Source organism: Plectropomus leopardus, chromosome 23 (genome assembly GCF_008729295.1).
Source record: "Plectropomus leopardus isolate mb chromosome 23, YSFRI_Pleo_2.0, whole genome shotgun sequence".
NCBI lineage: Eukaryota > Metazoa > Chordata > Actinopteri > Perciformes > Serranidae > Plectropomus > Plectropomus leopardus.
In genome coordinates this window covers 18282301-18306324 of record NC_056485.1, presented here as the reverse complement: position 1 = coordinate 18306324, position 24024 = coordinate 18282301, and the positions used below count along the sequence as shown (strand labels likewise).

The following is a 24024-nucleotide window of genomic DNA, read 5'->3' as shown; positions in this document are numbered from 1 at the left end:
ATGCAATCAAAATTTATGATTTTTTTTTCTGATAAAGTGAAATTTAAAAGAAAATGTGCAAACTGGTTCATGAAAAATTACCAGAATGCAGGAAATGAAGTGTTTGACGCTCATAATGTTGAAACTAAACCTATGCCCTTAATTATGTCATAATTATGTCCCTCTCATTATTATTTTAGCAATAATAATTATTCATATTAAAGCCAATAGGACAGTGACTTTGACCCTGAATGCGTCACATTGAATCTTAAGCGACTATAATCCCATCGCAGTCTCCCACAACACACTGAGACAATCTCCTCACACTGAAACACACACTGATTATCATTAGCTTTCCAAATAATGCCTGCAGCAAGTAGAGCATTTGTTTGCCTGTGTTTTGACAGTTTTACAGCATTTAGCTGTGTCTCTGAGTCATCAAACCACCCCGATTAAAGACAAACATGATGTCAAATTCCTAAATAATACGACCTAATTGGTATCAATTAGTGGTAGCAGCCGACGCTGCTGGCACAGCATGGAGTTTCCTGACAAAATCCCTTTTTCCCAGAAGGAATGCCAGTTTACAGCCATGCCTGCTGGAGATGTGGCACGGCAAGCTGTTCTGCAAATAGACACACGTGGGTGAACCGACACGAGGTGGCAAAAGGAAGCCACCGAAGCAGAAGTTTGTGGATATTTTGTTTTGTTTTCCACTAGCTTGAACATGTGTTGGGGACAAAGTTGTGGGCGGTCAAAGAAGCATAGTGCGAAATATCAGAGCTGTCAAGGGTTAAGCTGCTGCCGGTGCCAGATGCCACACATACATAATTGGTAAGATAAACAGAGAAAGGCCCAGAACATGCATGCGTCAGCTCATGCACAAACACGGCCAGAGAAAATGTACACAATTTGTAATTCCAACCTTAAAGGTCAGAAAGAGAGTCGCTGTTTGTATTCAGACTGGAGCGCAGATGGACACTCACAAACAGGAGGATGTTTCATACCAACTTTGGCAAAAAATGACACATTTATTTATGGGGTTCCCAAACATTTTCATGGACAAAATTTCTAAACTTTTCCATGACTTTACAAGGACCCGTGTTAAAAGTTCAATGACTATTCACAACACAAACAGAAGTGCAAAGTGTACTTCAAATGTTAATTGTATTATTATTGGCGGTAGGCGGACATGGACCAGCAAAGCTCTCAGTTAGAGAGTGAAAGCCAACAGTTTTTTGGCCCATTGGTCAATTTTTTTGGAAAAAGAACACTTGGTACCTTCAAACTACAATGCTCTACGATCACAGTCAGTAAATCCATCTCAAAAATGCTGCACAATTTAAAAGTAACTGTGCAGCATGGCTTTGGAAACATGTTGAATCGCACTCGGGCGGCATTATTTCTTGATCTACTTGCCCAAAACATAGATTAAACATAGATTTAAACTTAATCCAAACATGATTTCAGCTAGCTGAAACGTTCATGGACGGAGAGATGGATAGTAAGCAGATCGTCACACTATGTCAACACCTACAGAAAATAAATATGCCTTTTTTTCTCTACATTATGTTTAACATTAACCACGAAAGATTGCTGTTTTAACATAGCAATTTCATTATGAACAACAGAATTCCACTAACTTTTAAGAAATTTAACCAATACTAAGACTTTTCAAGGGTGACCACCACATTTTTGCAGCAATGCTTCCAGCAGTAATCACCCAATGAGTGGCGCTGTTAGCTAGCCACCCTGGTTGGCGTGCACTGCAGAGAAGCTGAGAATAACGTCAGCTTTCTAGTTGAGTTTGGAGGGTCGGCATTGGGGACTGTTTGTACATGTTAGCTGGCTGTTTGTTAGCAAAGCCAAAAGAAAATAAATCATTTACATCACAAAACAAAGTTCGCTGAGTCAACAGAGCGCTGGACTAAAAGGAGCCGCCTCTTGCCACCATGAAAGAGTATCAAAAACAAACTGATCAGAAACTGACATCACTAGTGGGAACCTTGTATTCAAAAATATTTTGGCTGTCAGCAAGTTGCATCTGTTTCCACTTGCTTCAGCTGGCAAAAGACGAACACCTTTTGTGTTTTCTTGGACTGTTCTACAATCACACAAATGTGTTTTACAATCAGCGCTGCATTCCTTATGTGAAAAATTAAATTGCCGGCGAGTTCTTCAGACGCGTGGAAAGAATGTGCTGAGCGGGAGAAAAGAGTTCCAGCAGAGTTGTTATGCATGGATTTGTGTATGTGCCTTAACTGTGAGATGCGAGGAGGGGGGAGTGAGAGACGGTGTTTGCACATAAAGTGTAGCATGTTTGGTAAATGCATGAATGAATGCATGAGCGGCCCCGGCTTGGTGTCGAGTCTCCAGAATGTGTGAACACCTGAATGTGTTTTTCTGAATTCTATTTGTTTGTGCTTTTTTTTTCAACAAGTCCCCGAAGTGAGAAAAATAATAATAATAAAAAAAGAATGCCTGCATTATTTCTCAGTGTTCCTCTCAGATATGCTTGTGGTGTGAAGTTGGCATGCTGCAACATATGCACATACATATGTATAGTCGTCCCTTGCAGTGGTCTTCTTTGGGTGCTCGGCGCACATTCGAGAAAATATACATATAAATAAATAAGCACTTGCAAGCAGCGAGTACGATTATTGGCATCCCTTGCAGCGAGCCACCTCCCGTGCTATAGACCTCACACTGGGAAAGACATGGCACCCACTGCGTCCCCGTGCTGCACACCTGATGTTCCTTCTGCACAACCTGTTCCCCTCATCTCTTCTACAATCATGCGCAGAATCTTAACCGGTTATTCTGACAAAAGAGGGGAAAGTTAGAAAGAAAAGGAAGGCCAGGAGGAGTTGGAGGAGGGAAAACAAGCAGAAGACAGAGTGCCTAGGAGAAAAGGGGGGGGGGGGTGCAGAGGGAAGGCGGGAAGCTTTGGCTGAGTGCCTTGGAGGTGTTTAATTGTCTTCGCCAAAGACCGCCCCACCAAACGCTACACCTGACACACATACTCTTAGCCAAGGAGCGATGATATCGTGTGAGGAAAAAGGAAAAAAAAAGCGAGGCGCATTCCAAATTAACAGCTGTCGGAGAAAGTGATTTTATTCTGAACATAACAAATGCCCGTGCCATTTGGAGACAAGCCAAATTGCTAGTCACCGCTTCGTTGCACCTAAAAAGGCACAAAATGCACATGGTGGCGTGTATGACTGTAGGCCCTCATTGAAAATACAGTCATGTCTCTGCAGCGCCTTGAAAAACCATTCGGCTCTCCTTCTTTTTCTCCTACATCATCCTGCAGAAGACAATGCAAAAATAAATGAAAAAATACATGTTTTCCCTCCGAAACATGGTCGCCCTACTTGAGTGGGGCGTTTATTTCAAGTACTTGACAATAACACTTTTAAAACACTTTTGCTGCCTCATATTTTGTACGTACACAGTCCGTATAAAGTGCTCGTTCCTCTCTCAAACCGAATGGCCGTCGTGGCTGTGTGATGCGCCTCGGTGTATCAGCGTTTGTGCTGTAAGCCAGCTGAATGGCTTTTTTAATCTCTGGCAGGAGTGGGTGTCAGCCGAGCTGTAGTTACACCAAACACCACAGCAGCAATTCCATTATCCGCACTCGGACTTTTGCAGCTTATACGTGTACATCAGTTCTTTTCAGATTATTTTTTGGCAGTCTCCTCTGTCTCTTATATTACGTAGAGTGCAGTATTAGATTTTTGTTCCAATTTTCATGTAACAAAGACCAACTTACTAAATTTTGCAGCAGATCTGAGTCACAGGGCAGATACATGAAATATTTTTTCACTTTTGTTAACATTGCCAGATCGGGCTTTTGGCCTTAGTTGAGGTCAACTCTGAAATTTTCTGTCTCCAGCCCAATACAACAGCAGGGAAATTAATTTTTAAAATTACACAGAAAAATTGTTACTTGTATTCTAGTTGTGTTGGTTTTAGAGGTTTGAAGAGGTCACACTAGTTATTCACATGAAAGAAATCTAAAAATTTTGGATCTGATTTGTAGGGCTACCACACGTAATATTTGTTACTTTTGTTAACAAGGCGAAATAGGGCAAAGGTCAGCTCTCTCCGAGTGTCCTTCGAGCTTCTTAAGTTGATATAAAAGGTCAGTTCAAGTCAATTATGAAAGGTTTGACAGTGAAACTTCTTCCTCCACCCAAATTTCATAGAGGTGAATGAAATTTAACAAACAACCCCTAAAAATAAAGTGTTTCCAGACCCTTTTAGCTTATTTTTAAAGGTCTAAAAGGTCAAATTTGTAATTCACAAGACTGAAAAGTAAAATGAAATAATGTTGTGTTGCTGAAATAGGATTTTTTTTTTTATGTCTGCTGTTATACTCTTCACTCGCATCCTTCCGATCCCTTGATCCCAGAGGTACACTTTTTGTCATATTTCACTGGTACTTTATTCTATCCTTCCAATTTTTCACAATTTCCTCGATCAGTTTGGTCCTAATTAGTTCATATCGTTGTTTTCTCTAACTGTTTTAATTAGTGCTTTTTTTAAGTACCAATGTATTGGCGTCCTGGGGGACCCCAGTAAAAAGCACCCAATTTCGCCTATGCATTTAATTAAATTTCAGAGACAGATTTTCTCATGTGCTTTGTCAACAACCCTAAATACTGCTCTTTCCAAGACAACATCATGTTCAAAGTCAGCTAACTTTGCTGTAACTATCCTTAACAAAAGATGACATTAATTGCACAACTAATAATATTTTAAAACAATATAAGTTAACATTTTCTCTAAAGGTTGTTTCTTAGTTTATTCTTGGGTACGCCTGTCGGTAGTTACTATATGATACATGTTGGTAGGATAACGGTTATTCATCTTGCAACCCCTTGAAAGAGGTTCCCAACCGTGGGCTACAGATAATCCACAGAACTCAGTTATTTTAGGGACTTTTTCTTCTGCAGAAAGCAATTATAATGGAATCTGTGCACACTGAGGTTTGCAGGTTAATCAGAGTAAGCTGGACATAGTTTCTGGAAAGAGATGTCGATACAGAATTTTTGAAAATGCATCTTTGCCCTAGTTTGGAGATCCAATACAGCACTGACAAATAGCAAGGCTAGATGCCAATAGAGGTAAAATGAGAGAATATCTTTGTTATTTGGGTGGACTTATAACAAGAAACATAAACATGCTTTCTGAGCACATTTCTCTGATCTCTTTCCTTCTTCTTGAAGAGAGTATTCACGCTGTGTTGGGTTGAATTTGTGATGAAAACCTTGTATTTCTTGTATATCTCCATGGCAAACAAAGAATCCAAAAACTGAGAAATTCCACTTGTAATGACAGTAAAACTATACTAAAACATCCAATTACAAACTCATTCAGCTCGTGCAGTATATTCCAAGCATCATTTGTTTAGTACCTCCCAAACACATGCATTTTTGCAAAAACCTTACTATTTAAAAAACTTCTGCAAAGACAGCTTCATTCTTTCTTTGCGGTGAGTTCAAAGAGTTAGGACTGCACTGGGTGGGCTTTACAGTCCATGTGTGTCCGTGTGGAGGACAGGACTGTGGATGTGACACTTGGGTATGATTTGAGTACCTGCCTGCTCCGGCTGAGCTGTGATCAATCATCTCTCTGTCAAGCGCCACTCCCTGCTGGCAACTTCTCCACACTTGTAACCCCATCCCTCACTTTTTCCCCCCTTCTGTTTCTCATTCTCCTTTTTTTCTGTATTAATTTTCTCTCTGTCTCTTGGTGTCTTTCCAGCCTCCCATCCTTCGATCCATTCCCGGGCTCCTGCGCAATGTGTTACTCATTTACTCTGCTTTCCCTCAGTGCTTTCTTTCACATCATCTCACCAGGTCCTCTTGTCCTCTCTGTCTCCCTTGCTGTCGGCTTGCCTGAGGACATCACGGAAAGACATCAGGGGCGTGGGGTAAGGGACAGATGGAAATGAATGGGAGACACACGGCGCTCAATGTAAACCCCACTGCAAGCATCCAAATCTTTTTTATGCACTTTTTATTAGAAGCTCATTATTATTTCTTTCATTTCTGTCCTGATTTTAATTTTTCCAATTAATGTTGTAGTGTGTTTAACTCGTGTGCACACATGGCCTGCGACCTTGGGGATTGCAATGGGGGGAAAATGCGTGTGTAACATGCTGATTGATAGCGCGAGTGCCTTCCGCTGGGTGATTTTTCACTACGCCGGGTGGTGATAGGCACGCTACACACACACATACACACACACACACACAGACACACACACACAGACTCCCATCCCTCCACCAAGTTGGGGGAAATCAGACCTAAGACCAGCGCTGCTGCCGCTCCGCTCTTGAAATATGAATGGTTTTAATTAAACAAACTTGCTTTGCCATCTGGCCCTACAATTGGGCTTGCCTAATGAACAGAGTTACACACAAACACACACACACACACCCACCCACATATACACACATTATTAACAAGGCTAAGCAGCATTCCAATGGGCAAAGCTTCAGAAATAGACAGAAACAAAAACAATGAAGTGATCTAGTGAGGTGCTTCACAGAGCTGGAAAATGATGCAGTGCCTCATTGTGCTGAACGAGGGGTGTGTGTGTGTGTGTGTGTGTGTGTGTGTGTGTGTGTGTGTGTGTGAGAGATGGCTATTTGTTTTTATGTGACTGAGTATGTGTGTGTGACTGCAGGGGCATTTCTAGGATTTGAGGACATTGAGGGCTTGGCTCGGACATCTGTAGGCAAAAAAACTAACAAACAAAAACCCTAACTTTTTTTTTTTAAGAAAACCGCAAGTTTGAAAGGCATGTTTCCTTTTTAAAAATTGCATTATTTTTCTTCCTTTAATTATTTTTTAGGTTTTTTTGTTCTTAAAATTTTTGTTGATTTTAAAAACTTTTGGCAATTTGTTTTTCCTTTTTTTTTAATTTAGGGGAATTTTTAAATCTGGGTGGGATTTTCTATTTCTTTGAAATATTTTGGCAACTTTTCTTATTCTTTTGGCAATTTTTTTCTCTTTCAAAATTTGGGGGATTTTTTTTTAATTTGGCAAATTTCTTTTTCTTTAAAATTTATGAACTTTTTTATTTCTCTTAAAACTTTTGATCATTTTTAAAGAAAACATGCATCCCACCAGTGTCAAAACTGTCAAAATTATCTCATTAATTTCAAGCAGAAACTGTGAAAACCCAAATTATCTTTGGATTTTCAAATTAACGACAGTCCTTAAACACATTATGTGGGAGGAACAAATGACTCAGACGCCTAAGGCCTAATGACACCATTGTGTGTCTGTCTTGTGCACATTAGCCGAGGCTCAGACGGTCTGGACTACCTGCATCCATGTGCCACTTATCTCTCCCTCTCTATCCGGCCAGCTAGCCAACACTAAATGATGATGTTTGTAATCCAACGGTGGTACCCCAAGATTTCTCAGCAGGAGAGACAGGAGCGAGATAGAGCCTGGTGTGTGTGTGTTTGTGTGTGTGTGTGTGTGTGTGTGTGCAGGGGGTTTGTTGTCTGGCAGCCAAAGCGCAGAAACGTGGGAGGCATGCTAACGTTAGCAGCCAGTGGGACGTGCTATTAGTCTGTGAGAGGCTACAATAAATTTGCACTATTCATCCGTCTTAGCAGCCTGTGTAAATGAAATCAGGCATCATCAGCCGCCGTGAGATGCACTCTGTGATGTAGTGAAAAAAGTTGAGTAAACTGATATATTTACTCTTGTGTGTTGGTGATAATCATAAGGGTAAAATAACCCTCCAAGATTTAAACGAAAAAGTGTTTTTGCACTAAAGTTTCTCGTCTTAAAGACACAGTTCTTCCCCAAATCAAAACATTTTACTTGGTGCTATTTATCAATGTAGATTTTTCTCTACGTTCCTCTATAACAAAAATGTAATTTTTGAACAAGCTGCAGTGGTGATGTCGTCGATACAATTGTGCTCCTCTGCTCTTTTCTTGTCACACATAGAGTCAATCATCAGTCTCTGGCCGTTTTTTATTTGTTGCAGCACATTGGTGCTACAGCAATCATTTTGGTTTTGGAGCTCTGTCTGCAGGGCGCCTCCGCCTCCTGAATTAAGTTGAACTTAGTGGCTCTGCTGAGCTCCTTTGCTGGCCTCCTATCACCGCACCCAAGAAAGGTTGCACCAACTCAAGGCAGCAGATGCACGCATCCGTCTGTGCGATTTTAAGGTTGGCGCTTGTAGTTCTGTAGAGAAAAATGGTTCCTACATGAAACTGCTCAAAAGGTCTGTGGATTCTCTTGAGTAATTAGGCCGTACTTCTGCTGTTGAGTGTATTTTTTTGGCACTTTGAGCAACACAAGTCGAGAAAAGGCAGAGATCTCGATGGCCGATATCTCACACAATCTATACTGATAAACAGCATCACAGTCAAGGCGAAAAATATGTATTTTTGATTCGGGGTGAACTGTCCCTTTAAGGCTCACTCTCTCCGTCTCTCTCTCTCCTATCAACATCAGCCTTGCTTACCTGTGTACAACATTAGCCGCTGGCGGCACTTATTAACCGATGGCTGAATACAAGAGGGTGAGGCCAAAGTAAAAGGTTAAAATCATACATTAGCATTTTTTTTTCCTCCATAAAAAAGCCACTGTATAGGATAAATCCGTAGCAGCGTGACCTACAGCACAACGAGCACAGCACACGGCATAGCTGCACTGATGCACTGAACAATGATATTACATCTTCAGTGCCGGGAGCTGTTCACATTCGCACAGAGGTTTCATATTAAAAAAAAAAAAAAACACTTTGCACACCTCAGAGTCCTCACTCATGATGAAAGGGCAGCGTGGAAGCGTGTTATTTTCTGAGATGTACTTGAACTAACACTGTAAAAATTGAAAAATTCACTGCCCCCCGCCTCCCTCACAGCGATGTGGAGATCAATAATAGAGCGCGGGTCTTTGACCCAGCGATAACGCCGTACATCTGGAAGGGCTCTTTGACATCCATAACGGCCTAATCGGGTGTTTGACTCCAAACACTCAGCGTTTATGAATATCTGATGAGCACCGGGGTAAGCTTATGAATAAGTGAGGGGCCCAGCTGTGCATCAAAAGGATCAAGACTTCGTGAACCAAAACGCCGTAGCTGGGGAATATGTCGAGCTGCTCAAGATTTATGGTGAAACTGAAGCGTTTCTCGCTCTAAAAAAAACCTACAAATTGACTTCTTTGTGCGCCGTTCAGCTGAGCAAATTCAGTGTAAAGATGCAGTACAGTTCTCAAAGGTTCCTGACGCGCAGCTTTTTACTGTCTCTCACTCTGCCAATACAACGTATGAAGGAGAAACTACTGAGAAGACTTGAGGAATGGGTCAAGAATGTGTTTCGTATTCCCGCGATGACCTCGCCGTTCTTGTTTGGAGTCGGTTCTGGAAGAATTTGTCTTGGATGGAGAGGTTGCTGCTTTTTCTTTTTCTTTTTCGACACTCCCCACGGAAAAAAAGTCAACCAATAGAAAATAATAAAGTTTGAAACCTGACCTTGATGAAGGAGATGAGGAAAATAAAACACGGTCCCTCGACACATCTGTGCATGGTTGGGAAGAAAGGAAGGATGAGGCAGAGTGAAAAACAGACTGTGTGTTTGTCTGGGGGTCTGTGTTCATATGGATGCCTGCAAATGTGTGTGTGTGTGTGTGCGTTTGTGTGTGGATTGTTCCTGCGCATTGTGCGAAACATCGATCGACAACAAGCGAGTTAGAGCTGGAAAAGGCACGGAATCAAAAAGGAGACGCGAGCCTTTGTCCGCCGCTCACCCCGACACAAAGCAGTGGCAATCAAATGTGATGATTCAGTAACGCAGTGAAAGAAAAACAAAAATCAAGTCGTCTGATTCAGTTTGCAAACTGACAATACACAAAAAACCTCGACCTCAAGGTCCAAGTTTTCATAGTCTTGATTTGACTCCAATCGTTTTTGACTGCACACAAATAATCATTTCCTTCCTTTTGGACAAATGAAATCACAGTCACATTGCCAGTGGATGAAGTATGCAGATGCTTTACTTCTAAAAGTACTAATACCACACAAGGAAAGTTATCTGTGACAGGTTAAAGTCCTGCATTGAAAAAGAAACTTAACAGTAAGTTTAATCAGGAATATATGAAGCTGAAGATAAAGTACCCAATGCAGAAAAATCTTATTAAAAAAGACACAGAACACATAAAAACCTTACAATTATGAGGAAAAAAATACCCACTTACAAAACCTCAGTTATTTAAAATAAAAACCACCCGAAACTCAAAATTATAAAAAAAAAAAAAACCCTAAAAAAACCCAGAAAAACCCCCCAAAATTATTAAAAATAAAAAGAACCACCCAAAAGTGTCAAAATTATTTTAGAAAAATAAAACATAAAATACAAAAAAATTATTATCAGAAAATAGAAAAATCCTCCACTTATATATATATACATATTTTATATCAATCGCCTGATTAATCAACTAATAGTTGCAGTTGTACTTAGGTTAACTGTAATTTCATTAATTACAAAAAAAAAAAACATTTTTTATACTCTTGTTATGTTTGGTGCAAAAATCTTTTTCCTAAAGTAGTGAAGTTAAAGTTTAAAGAGTAAGTAAAACACAAGTACCTCAAATTTGATCTTAATACGGAGTAAATGTACTTAGTAGCATTCCACCACTGCACATTATGCACTTAAATTCCTACAATTATCTGCAATAGCTGATAATGCCCTGCCAAAAATGAGCACCATCTGGTAAACTTGTTCTCCCTCTTTCCTCGTAACTCCCTCATTTTCCAGAAAGAGCTTCATATACAGTGCTGATGATGTGTGTGTGTGTGTGTGTGTGTGTGTGTGAGCGAGCTCCAGCTACAACACAAGGGGGAGCGCTAATGACTGTCGTTAGCATCCCTCAAGAGGCTGAAGCACTTTGCCAATATTTGCCCTAACCTTAGATGATTGCATTTACTTTACACTTAGGTATTTAGCGGATGCCCTTATCCACAGTGACCTCGCAGAAGTGAGCAAACAGGGGCTCAGCGTCTTCCTCAAGGACACTTTAACAGGAAGCATATAACTGCTTTTTTTTTGTTTGTTTGTTTTTTTTAGACCAATTACAGCCTCTCGGACTACAAGGCCACGCTGCTGCCTACCGAACTCCAGATCTCTGCATAGCCTCAAACTGTAAGAAGCTCTGAAAATATAAAAATCTGCAGAGGTTGCTACAGGATTGTAAAAAACAATATCTTGAACAAAACATTCACATTGTGCAGCTGCCTTTCCGTCTGCACACACGTGTACACACACACACACACACACACACACAGCAGTTCGGCTGATCTCACTAAAGATAGCGAGCAGCAGCAGAGCTTGTTGTTTCTCTTGGATGGAGACCGATTCGTGAATTGACCTTGACTCGGCTCCTCCAACAAATCTCCTCTGAAGCTCCAGTGTACTTTGCAATAGCACCCTCTCAAACCGTGGAAAAAGGGAGAATTAACAACATGTGTGTGCCGAGCTCAAACAAGAATTGATGGGGATTTTATTGCCACATATTTCAGGTCAGTGTGCTAATTGTCAAATATTTTACTTTGGAAATGTTTTATGATACATGAGTCTTTTTGGGGGATTCAGTGTCCCCGTCGTCTTTAGTATACGGAGTATGCAAGAAAATGCTGAACATGGTTTACAGCTTCGTTGAGGTGGCAGCGTGACTGTAGTATAGTTCATTTATAGCCTAATGTTAGCTTTTTACTTCTAGTGATTGCATTTGTGTTTCAAAAATCCTAAAAGTGGTGTTTAGTTGTGAAGATTATCTTGCTGACCAAAACATGTAAGACTGTTATGAAAACTTATTTTCCACAATAGTCTAAAATCCAATGGAAAATCCCATTGGCTTTTTAACAAGGGAATCAGGGCGACATTAAAGTCCACGTCAGCCTCCAGAAAAATGTCACTGTGGCAGACAGTGTATACAATCTGTCCTTAATCCGCTACAAAAGTTTAAAATTCTTAACGTAAAAATGTCAATTCTTAACGTAAAAATTCAGGACTGTAATAAAACAGACAAAAAAAACCACACCAGACACAAATGTGAAATGTGGAAACGGGACAGAAAACTAATCAATCCCGTGGGACAACTGATGCAAATGAACTGCTAGCACATAATTGTGCGCTGTCCAAAAATAAAGAATATAATGAAATTTGAAGCTCACACTAGCTGTTATGACTAACATCATTCTGTTAACAACATGTGACTTAAGCAACTGCTCAGCAGTCTCAAACCACATATTGTCCTATATTTGGTTGTTTAGGTGTTGAAGTGTTTGACAGTACTGCACTGTAAAAGGAAACTTATTGGTTTAACCTAAAAAAGTTTGAAAGTTTTAAGTTAACTGAATTTGCGAAGACAAGTTGAGTTTTTTTGTAATTATTCAACTTGTCGTTTCAAAATCAGTCAGCGTAAAAATGTAAGGCAGCAGCCTGGACACTAACTTTTTTAAAGTTCAAACAAATAGTCTGTTTTTACAGTGTGTTCAGTTTTGAGACACCAAATGCAGTAACGACCCAGTGATCCCACTTTTCATCTAACTTGGTTTTCTGCTCTCAGCTGTCCTTTTACTTAAATTGAGACCAAATTGAAATGAGTCTTTTAATTGGGTCCAATTTCGCCAGTTTAATGGCTGCCTATTGTCTGGTATAAAAAAAAAAAAAAAAAGAAGTAAGTATCCACAAGGCAGCCATATCAGCTCACATTAAAGTGGCCCAAATCCCTTTTAATCTGCATTAAGGCCAACGTTTGAGACCGCTCACCGTGGGCACCTGTGTAACTGCCTGTTTGATGTGCACATCTGTTTGACTTTCTATCTTGGGGTCATTGCAAACACACTTTTAGATGTTTTACCCTCTCAGGTGTCCCTTAAAGGATGCCCAGGCTTCAGACATTACACTGATCTGAGATAAGTTAAGACATCATTTCTGAAACAACTCCATCTTTAAAAAAAAAGAGGATGTGAATCTTTAAGCCATTTGAATATCCTTATCCTAAGCTGCAGTGGGGAAGCCTCTGCACTTAGGCTTAGCACTCTCAAGACAGCTCCTCCTTGTTAAGCATCGCCTCAGACTCCTCGACTATGAATGGGACCATTACCCCCATCTCTCGCTGCACACCCAGATACACACACCCACACATATTTTGGTCTTGGTAGGGAAGTAGCTCAGGGTAGCTGTGGAAAGGGTTCTGCAAGGGAAGATACAGTACTGTACCCAGGGACTGCCTTTACAATAGGCTCTTTTTTTCCGACTGCACCCACTCACTCTCTCTAGGCTGCAGTCTTATTGCATTACAACCTACAGAACATCGCTCTATCTCCCAATTGTGGAAAAATAAACTCCTTCGTAAAGGGCCTCCAGCCAACACGCATTGCAAATCAGCAGAGCGGATATCTGTACAGCTCCCAAACAACTCAAGTTGGGTATTAACCCCCCATTGTTACCTTTACTCCATCTCAGAAAAAAAACTATCCTCAGTCAAACTCAACATGAACTGTAAAGAAAAGAGCTGCAAACGAAAAGACGCCCTGATAGGTGCTGATCTTAAAGAATACGTCTGTTACATATATTCCCTCGTGTTGCACCTTTGATCAAATAAGCCCGCTAAATCCTGCACCTCGTCTCCTTGTGTGTTATAGAAGGGCTTCAGCTTTAATGAAAACAGCTTCTGCTCACAACCCAGCTCGTTCTCATTCCCAAGTCATTAAATATCGCCACTTTTGCAGAAGCTTCAGCGCAAGATACCTGCACCAAAAACCACCTTTTGTGTCTGCATGCTACGCTGCTGGATGGCGTCTGGTATAAGGATCACGTAGATCCCTATAGGGTGGCAGAAGGGGTGGTAGAAGGATCAATCAAACCCCAGACTGTCATGTGGGAGTCTGGTGTTTGCTTCCTGTCTGAATGTTTTGTCTTTTTTCTACACCTTATCGTGTGCCTTTTTTCCTAATCCTAACCAGCTGTGCCAGTATGTACGTTTGTTGACGTCCTAAAATTGGATGCCATGTGCTTTTGTTTTCTAAACAAAGCCACCTGCAGCGTAATCCCACCATGTGTTTATGTTGACATCACAGTAGTGGCATCCAATAATGCAAATGCAAAAGGATGCCTAAAGCATAATATGTAGATTCAGAAGTCCATTGAAGAGCGGCAATATGTGACGACTTGGGATGAGAACGTGTTGCACAACCACATCACACCTGATACGCTACACTGTGGAATTAACTGATACAGATATTCGCTCATTTTGCACCTTTAATCAAAGGAAACCTCTAAATCCTGCACCTCGTCTCCACATGTGTTATTGAAGGGCTTTAGCTTCGAAGGAAACAGCTTCTACATCACAAACACACCTGATTCGCTACAGAGCGAACCAAAAGCCAAAAAGAACTCTGTGACAATTTTTACTCACGTTTTTGTATGTTTCTGCCTACCGTTCGGACTTGCTACTGTACTATACGTGAATGTTGTGTGTGTTTCCTGTATCTTAGCGCTTTCTTAATCTCCTTTAGTGTTTGCCCCTACCATTTTCCATGTGCTCTGCCTCACCGACACTGCCATCCGGCGTTGTCCTCTCGTAGCTGTCCTCGGGCAGGGGAAGGGCGCCCAGCCGGGGGCCCGACGAACTCTTGCTGCTGGGCGTCTCCGACTCGTCCAGGCCGCTGTCGTAGCAGCTCTGCAGCGATCCCTGCTGGTGAGGGTCCTGGGGCTGGCTCACCACAGAGAAGGTCACTCGGCGAAACGGCTACAAGAGAAACCAAACGGCCGGGGGTCACTATAAAAGGGACTCTTTTTACTTAACTTTTTTAATTGTTGTGGAGACAGCTAGGGAGTTGGATCCTTTGGATTTTGGAAAGGGATTTCGGGTCAGGATGGTAGAGAAATAGGAAAAAGGGGGCAGGGGTAAGGAGACTTAATTGAAGGAGTCGTAGAAGTGTCCTTGCTAGATTTTATAGACACAAGTTTAAGAGCTAACCCAGTCACTTCCCTGACCCCAAAAACTAGACACACAACCCAATCTGCTCCGTCACAACAGCCGACAAAACCCTTTTATCACCGCAAACAAGGTCATGCCTTTCTCTCACCTTGAAAACTATCAGACATTATAATAAGGACATGGAGGAGGCTGCACAAAGGGAGTCTCTCACAAGCTCACATGAGGCTCAAGGGACCAAGACGACACTGCAACTGGCTAAACCTGTAAGTTAAAGGAATATTTCAACCCCAAAATTTTTATGTCAGTTTCTCCCCCTGTATTGAGATGAATTTCTGACGAAAGCTTTGTTTTTCTCACATGTCCCCACAATGAACAAAGAATCCAAAAACGGAGAAAATTCTTGATGAACTGAATTCTTAAGGGTCCATGTTTAACAACAGCAAACTATATCAAAACATTCAGACTCTCAAACAATTTGTGCATTATGATCCATGTCAAATTTACCCAGCTGTATGCTCATTACTTCCAAAACAGACAGCCTTATCTGCTGGAGAACCGTGGAGAGATGAAATAAAAATGTTTTCTTTTTTTTCCCACAAATTCGTCATTCATAACATGGGGTAAGTAATTGATACAGAAATATTCATTTAGTGGTTGAAGTATTCCTTTAATTACAGTAAAAGCGTAATAAACAATGGCCTAATTCTCTTGTCTATTTGCCCACTACAAAGAGGACAAGGTGAACAAACGTCTGGCTCAGCGGGAGGTGTGGTTTGAAGACGAGTGCATACAAACACGTGAGCACGCAAATGCCCTCGCTAGTGGGTTCACGCTGTCAATAAGTGCAGCCTGCTCTAACACATTATTGAACAGCGTCTTGAGTTAAACAGCAACAGAGCATGTCGGTAAAGCGAAGACTGTCTGAGTTTCCTCCTCTCCTCTCTCAACATCTCTCAATCCCTGTCTGAGCGTCGCACAAAGGTAATGGCACAGAGAGAGGAGGGAGATGAAAGAGGGAGAATGAGCATGAGGCGAGGAATGAAAGATCAGGCTTGGTCATTACCAGAATAAATGGCATTACAAATGGCTAATGCCATTCATTAATTAGATACAAACACAGTGAGAGCGCTCGCCTCTGTTTCTACTCCTCCAGCGCCTTGCTGGACCTCATCACTTGTTCTGCAGCTCTTCTGCTTTCCCCCCTCCCCTCTGTCCTCCATCACAGGAATATTAAATAGGACAGAAGCCCATTACTCAAGCATTGATGAAAATCTGTTATCAGACTGCGTGATCAGTTACTGCGTCTTTAATTTGTACATCTATCTGTCCCCCATGTAACACCAAAACATCATGTAAGCGCTTATCATGTCGAGTGATATTTGGTGTGTGTGAAAGTAGGTCTTTAGACCGAGAGTGAATGAAACACACACACAGGTACAAGGACGATTCTCAGCAGGTGTTAACAGGTCACTGTTCGAAGGCGAGCCTCTTTGTTATTTTGCTATCCTCAGCCACTTACTGTAAGCACCTCTTCTACCAGGTAAAAAAAAAGAAAATATTTTTTAACAAGTGGTTGGGACATTTCCAGCTCTGTTTTGGCACCAAACCAAGGTATTTTTAATGTGAGATTGGGACCTTTTTTCACTGTGTTTATGGGACCAAAACCGGGTATTTTTAGCATGAGGTCAGCAGATTTAGAACCATGTTTGTGGCAACAAAAGCGGATGTTTTTTAATGGCATGTCGGGAATTTTCCTGCTGTATGGAGTGACAGAGGCGGGTATTTTTTTAACCAGAGGTTGTGAGATTTCCATCTGTGCTTGTAACGACAAAAAACATTTTTTTTTTTTTAAGGAGCAGTCCAACCATGTGCAGTTGTGTTTGTGGCAACAAAAGCGGATGTTTTCTAAGTACATGTCTGGACACGTAGGCTGTATGTAGCACGAAGTAGGCATTTACGAAATAAAGACAAGTTGAGACATCCAGCTGTGTTTGTTGCAACCAAGCCAAAACATGACGTTTTCATAACCCTTACTAAGTGTTTCTTGTGCCTCAACCCAACCACAGTGTTGTCAGAACATGGAATTAAAAATCGACACCCATTACTCAAACATTCACGTAGCAAAATCTCTTATCAGCTTTTGCAATCGGTTACTGTGTCTTTAATTTGCACATCTATCCGTTGCCAATCTACTGCCGTCATCCGATCTGAGATGCTAAAACAAGCTCTTCTGTGACGACAGATATTTGGCATGTCTGGAAGTACATCTTCAGAAGAAGAGTGACAGTTGAAAACACACACACACACACACAGATACAAGGACGATTCTCAGCAGGTGTTGACAGGTCACCATACGTAGATGAGCTTCTTTGTTATTTTATGTCGTCCTCACCCACTTACTGTAAGCACCCCTGAATCTCTGCCAGGTGCACACCGTGAACGAGTCTCCTTTTTTTCTCTGATAATGAAATTTTCCACAAGCCACTGGGATAAAAAAAAATGGGCCTCCTTTTGCCGTGTGTGGAAATTTGCATTTATTTATATATTTCTGTTCTTTTTCTCTGGCTGGCTGGCTAGCGCTGCAATCTTGGCAATAAATCATGTTTCCATGTAATTACAATCAACACTCAACAAATGAATTGGTATAAATATTCATGCAAATTTCACTTGGATAGTCAAACATTTGTTGCATAATTAAAACCGGGGGCCCAGAAGGAGAACCGGCTCTATAAGTGTAATAACACTTGAAGAGATGTTAAGATATTAAACCATTTTTTTGTTTTTTTTTTGTTTTATTTGTTTGTTTTGACTCTCTGAAACACTTGTTTGGTGTGAGGTGTGTGTTAACAAGTCCCACAGCTTGTGTGTGGTCGAAGGAAAAAAAAAGAAGTACTTTGTCTGGATCAGATTTAGTGGAGTGCCACACTCCTCGGGAAACACGGTTTTCTAATGATACAAATTAAACGACTGTTGCCTAATGAATTGCTGGCGAGACCGTCGCAAAGAAAAGAAACACTCGAGCAGGCGCGCGCCGAGGGGAAATTGAGTTTGGGAGAGAGAAAAGAAGCTGACGGGAAGGAGAGAGAAAAAAAGTTAAATGAACAAATAGATTTTATTCACCTGAATTTCCCCTTATTTTCACTGGAGGGAGAGCGAGATAGAAGAGAGAGGAGAGGAAAAAAAAAAAGCTAATTTGTTTGCAGACCAGAAATGGAGTTCATGCGGAGATCGCCGGAGGCTTTGGATTAGAATCTGCAGCAACCACCGTCTGCACAGCGACCTTCGCTCCCTTCATTCTGTGTCTTTTAAATAAATGAATAAAATAAAAAGCGATTCTTCCTTAGTCATTTTTCTGTTACATTTGTGTGCGTGCGTGCTTAGATGTGAGTCTCAGAAGGAGCCGGGGAAAGAAAAATGAATTGTCCAACATGCCACATGAGATCACATATGGCTTTCTGGTTGTCACAAGCGTTTTTTTCTCCCACTTTCAAGTATTCATAGGGAGCAGTTTTGGGGCCGGACCAAACCACGGGGAAAAGTTAACAGCATTATTTGCAATGCACGCACACGCAATCTGACGGCTGGGGGTTTCGCTGCCTCAAACAGGCGCGTTTTTAGGATTTGAGGACATTGTAGGCTTAGCTCAGACCTCTTTTTTGATGGACAAGCTGTATTTCTTTTATATGCTTTTATATTTCTTTTTTTACGCTCCTTTTTGTTTTACTTTAAAATATTAGCAATTGTTAGTTACTGAGGAGAAGCAGAATACTTTACAGATGCTATCATTAAACAATAATTGAAAAGAGTTGGAAAAATAGTGTGTTTTTTTTGTCAAAAGTGGCAGATCAAACTAAGAGCGTCTAGTCAAGTACAAGTATGGACAGATTTTTAGATTTTATGCCCTCGCTGTCTGTCCATGCTGTGTCATGGCACCGAGCTGACCCCCTCACACCAGATACCGGTCATTTCCAGACCCTGGGACCCCCTCACACCAGATACCGGTCATTTCCAGACCCTGGGACTCTGTTCAGCCTGACTGAGTACACGATCTTTGATGTCGGTCCCTCTACCTCCCACCCTGACCTCCGAACCCACACGGTCCCCTCAGCTGCCAATCAACCTAGCAGTGCTCAAACACACTGAAGTGCCATGATCCTGGTCCCGTTTCATTTTAACCCTTTAATACTTGTATCGACATCCATTTTATTGTGCTGTGTTCAGATGCTTTTCACAGGCGTCTACACCTCTGAAACCTGAGAAAATTGAATTTATTTTGAAAACAAAGGAAAAAAAGGCAATCAATAACTTGGTGATATGTCCCCAAAGCTGCAAAACCAAAGAAACAAACAAACGCACAAAAAAGTAATAAGGTGATAAGAAAATGATCTGAAAATCAGATGGGTGGATTATATGATATTATCAAAAAACTATTGAAATATGGCCTATTATGTTACTGAATAAAATATTTTTGCTTTTGATTTTTACCTTTCTTTTTTTGTTGCTTATTTTCAGGTTATTTATTGACTTTGTTTTTTACTTTTCTTTTTTTGTTGATTATTTTCAGATATTTTGTTTTGTTTTGTTTACTTCTCTCTCTTGTTAATTGTTTCCGGTAATTTTCTTTGTTTTTGTTTTTACTTTTCTTTTTTTTGGTTACTCATTTTAAGGTAATTTTCTTGTAGCTGTTTAAAAGTTTCTTGCAATTTTTGGCCACTTCTTATTAAGTTACTCATTGCCTTCTTCCTCTCATGCATTAAAAAAATTAAGAAATTTGTTTCAGAAGGTTATAAAGACAAAATTACTAACGAGCAGTTTATTAGCTGTCTATTCTGTGAAAGGTCATTTTAAAGTCTTGGGTTCACATATTAAAAACTATACCAATGCATAAAGTAAAAAATTGACCTCGCTCTATGTCCTGTCAGAGCGGCCAAGCCTTCAATATATGGCTTTCATTACAAGTTAGCACTTTATCTCTACCAGATGCTGAGACCTCGTTTTTGCAGGGCCTCTTTGGGGGTTACTCCTGTGATGGAAAGCCAGCTGCGACAGCCACGGGTGATTGAGCAAATCCGTCATCCCAAAAAATGAACAATGCAAACAAGCCACAGGTTTACTGGGAGCTCTGGCCCGAGCTTGGCCCGGCCTGTTTCCTGGATGCTAAAGGGGAAACACATGGGGACTTGCCCGAATCGAGCCAATAAAAACAGGTCCGTGCCACCGGTGTCAATAATGTGTGGCCTCTTGGATATTTTTTTTTTCTCCTCTCCCCCTTCAAACTAAAATGTTATGCGGCTGTCAGCAGCACTGTGTTTGAGCCTCACTTCTTCTTTTATCTCCCAGCAAACCTTGCAAATGTTTAGACAGAGAGCGCTCTGCATTTTCATGACACCTCAGAGTTGTGCAGATCAATGACACTCGGCAAGGTGCATTGCTTCGGGCTGTGCAGTAGCTTTAATGTCAGGTGTTTTATGAAAAGTTCTCATTATGAGATGCCTTTTATCACTCATGATGCAGTACTCAACACACACAGCCCTTTTGCCAGAAGAAAACATTGGGATTCTATGTTTTGTTGCACTTGTTAAGCTTTTTCAACTGTTTTTTGTAGCAATAAAAGCCAGTATTTTTTAGTGAATGGTTGGGACATTTCCAGCCAGGTTAGTCGCAACAAACGTTTTTTGCGTTTTCTAACAAGAAGTAAGAACATTTTCAGCTATTTAAAGCAAAAGCAGGTGTTTGTTAACTACAATCTGTGACATTTTCAGCTGTTTGCTGTAAAAAAACCCAGTATTTTTTAGCAAGATGTTGGGACATTTGCAGTCAGGTTTATGGCAACAAAAGCGAGTATTTTTTTCAACTTTAACTTTAAAACTTTTTTATATGTTGGGATATTTCCAGCCAAGTTTGTTTGAAAAGCTGTTATTTTTAAATAACAGATCCAAATATTTCCAGCTGTTTTTCTATTGACAAAAGCAGGTGATTTTTGGTTACATATTGGCACATTTCCAGCTGTTTGCAGCAACCTGGTATTTTAAACCAAAGTATGATATTTTTCTAACCATGTGTTTTTGTGCCTTAACCTAACCACACATTAACCACAGTGTGGTCACAACATGAAACTGAAAACTGAAACTTTAAGTTTCAGCATATTCATAACATATGAAACATACAAATGTAACATATCCGTGGTCTGCGGAGTCACACAGTGCCAACATTAATTCAGTGCAGTTGGGCTGAAACACAATGGTGACTGTGTTTATGCTCTGCTGCCACTCCTCATCCACTGAGGAAGCCTTTCTGAACCCTTTCTCTCTGGATGTCTGGATTTATAATTAAGCCCACCTTCACCAGAGCCTCCGGACGGACTGAAGCATAATGGAACGGTGTAGGTAGGCCTGCTCGCACAACACTGTGTGTGTAATTTCAGCTGTAAATACCTTTGACGGATGGCAGTGACCCACTACCGTGAACCACAGGAAGTAATTGTGGCTGGGCAGGACTGGGGGCGAGGGGAGCAAACATAAACTGCAGGGCTAGTGTCTTATTGCAGTCAACCAAGAGAGATGGAGGGATACAGACAGAGTATGAGTAAGTGAGATGGAGAGACGGATAAAGAGGCCAGACGAACTGGTCGGGGGGAAGAGACTTGGAGAGAGTGAGAGAAGGCAGCGACACATGAGTACGGCCACGATTGCCAAAAGTGCCAGTCGGTAATTAAGAAGCCGTGTTTCATTTTTAATGGGCAACCAGACAGCGACCTGCGATACGCCACCTGAGACGTGCAGAAAGTGCCAAATATCCACAGTACACCAAACAACATACGTGCTTGGATCTTAAATTGCCTTAACCCAGGGATACTCAACTTGATTTGATTGGGGGCCACTTTTACAAAATGACAGGGGGCCAGGGGCCAGTCGCAGCAGCCACATGCATGCTTTTAGGATTTTGGGATGTTTCCAGAATGTGAAGACATTTCTCAGATTTGAGAACATTTCTAGAATTTAGAGCATTTCTTTGATTTTAGAATTTTTTTTAGGATTTTGGTACATTTCTCCGATTTAAGGATGTTTCTGGGATTCTGGGATGTTTCCTTGATTTTCTGACATTTCTAGGATTTAAAAACATTTCTTGGATTTTAGGATTTTTTTTAGGATTTAAGGACATTTCTTGGGTTTTATGGCAAGTTTAGGATTATATGATGTTTCTAGGATTTTAGTACATTTCTAGGATTTTCAAGTATTTCTAGGGTTTTAGGACACACTTGGGATTTGAGGACATTTCTATGATTTTTGGATGGGTTGGGGATTTTTCACTGGCACTTTTTTTGATAAAGAAGCGCTATTTGATGTTGTTTTATGCACTCTAGGACCTTATGTATACTAAAAGTTCAAAAACAATTCCCAGTGTGAATCACTGTATTTTTTTCGTAAATTAGAAAATGGTTGGGGGGCCACTTGACACCCGATGGAGGGCCAGACCTGGCATATGGGCCATAGGCTGAGTATCACTACATTAACCCAGTCTCGGCCGCTTGGCTTTGCGGAGATCAAATGCAGGTTAAGCTTGCTGTAATTCCAGTAGTGGTGAATTAAAAAGATCATGAGACACACTGATGCTGAAGCGATAAATGAGACAAATGCCCTCAAGGTGAATGTCTGACTGGAAATCAATTGGAATCTGATCAGGGGTGGATTCAGGTTCTGTTTGGGTGCTGCTCACTTGCACTTAATTACTATGCTAGGCTAGGCTAAGCCTGGAGCTCTGCTGCCGAGTCCAAAACAAGGGGCTGAATGCGGATGATCTCTCAGGTGTGTTAGCGACGAGGGGAATTTCAAAAAGGGTTTCTGTCAGGGCCGACTAAGTTGTGGGAATTCTGGAGTCGTTGGCTGCAGCTTTGTTAGCGCAACCGCCTGCAGAGTCTCAGGTATCATGTTCTAGCCTGACTGATAGCTTTGGCCCTGTCAAGCTCCAGCGCTCCTCTTCACTTCCTCACGTCCCCCCTCCTTCTCCTCCTCCTTCACTCCTCCACACGCATTCCTCCCAGGTCACTCGGGATGAAGAGGAGAAACTCGAGGTAACATTTCCAAAGAACACCCAAGACTCCAGGAAGAAAGAAAAACAAAGTCAAGATAAAAGAGGCTCTTGCGAGTTCGGCGTCTGGTTCTTTCCAACATCATCTTCTGAGTCAACAAAGATGCAAAGCCTTTTTCTTCCTCTTCTTGTTCTAGTCTGCTGAGTTTGAAAAAAAGACAACCTTACAAGGGCATCCAGCAGCCTGTGCCCAAAATAATAGATTGGACAACAGAGATTTTAGTGGCAATCTTTCATTTAAAATCACATCAGGAAGCTGTGAGGTCATACAATCCGCACTGGGCCCCAAAGCTTGATAATAACATTTTTTAAACACCTTTTAAAAATGCTTTTATTACAGGAGGTGCAGACATTACGGGCAACACGGCACACAGCCTCGTTAAGACTTGATGATGCTATTAGCACTCTCTTGTCGATCTTTGTGGGTATTTTTTTCTCCCCATTCAATTTTACCATGTGGTCATTTTATGATCTGACTGATCAATTGAACGTCCTTCAGCACTCGTCCACCGAGTCTTTACTGACCTTTTATTGCACTCTTTGGCAGCTGTATAAATATATGACCAAAAACACAGCAAGAAACCCAAAACACAAACTTCCAGCTCAGTGGCGGCACTTCACATAGGCGATGGAGCCCCAATGAGTCATCCCAGTCTAAACGATGAGCGACGCACGAGTCAAGTAACCGTCAAAGGACCATTTTCTGACCGTTTACACTTTAACCCCCTATCAGCCAAAAAGTAATTGGAATATAGAGGCCTATAAGAGTGTACATATGAAAGAAAATGAATGAAAAAAAAAAAAAAATCTTTGTTAAAATTGGCAGGAGAAAATCTTGTTAACGTTGTGTTTAAGCAGCCAGTGGCCTCAACAAACAGTTCACAGAGGTTGCACTGAGTTATATTTTGATGCGTTTAAGCTCTATTCAGTAAAAACGAGGATTGGATGAAGGTAAATTATAACGTTCTCA

The 24024-nt window shown here is 41.1% G+C and overlaps 1 protein-coding gene across 5 annotated transcripts in view; it reads right to left on the bottom strand.

Moving 5' to 3' along the window:
- pcdh7b (protocadherin 7b) overlaps positions 1-24024 on the bottom strand; it is a 156746-nt gene that overhangs the window by 65495 nt on the left and 67227 nt on the right. For 2 of the 5 annotated variants that reach the window (XM_042512087.1, XM_042512090.1), the window contains exon 2: positions 14555-14774. The exons of 2 other annotated variants lie outside the window; for them this stretch is intronic. In XM_042512087.1, the coding sequence (XP_042368021.1) occupies positions 14555-14774 (220 nt within the window). The remainder of the gene's footprint in view (positions 1-14554; positions 14775-24024) is intronic. One more of the 5 variants, XM_042512088.1, reaches the window with a different exon arrangement.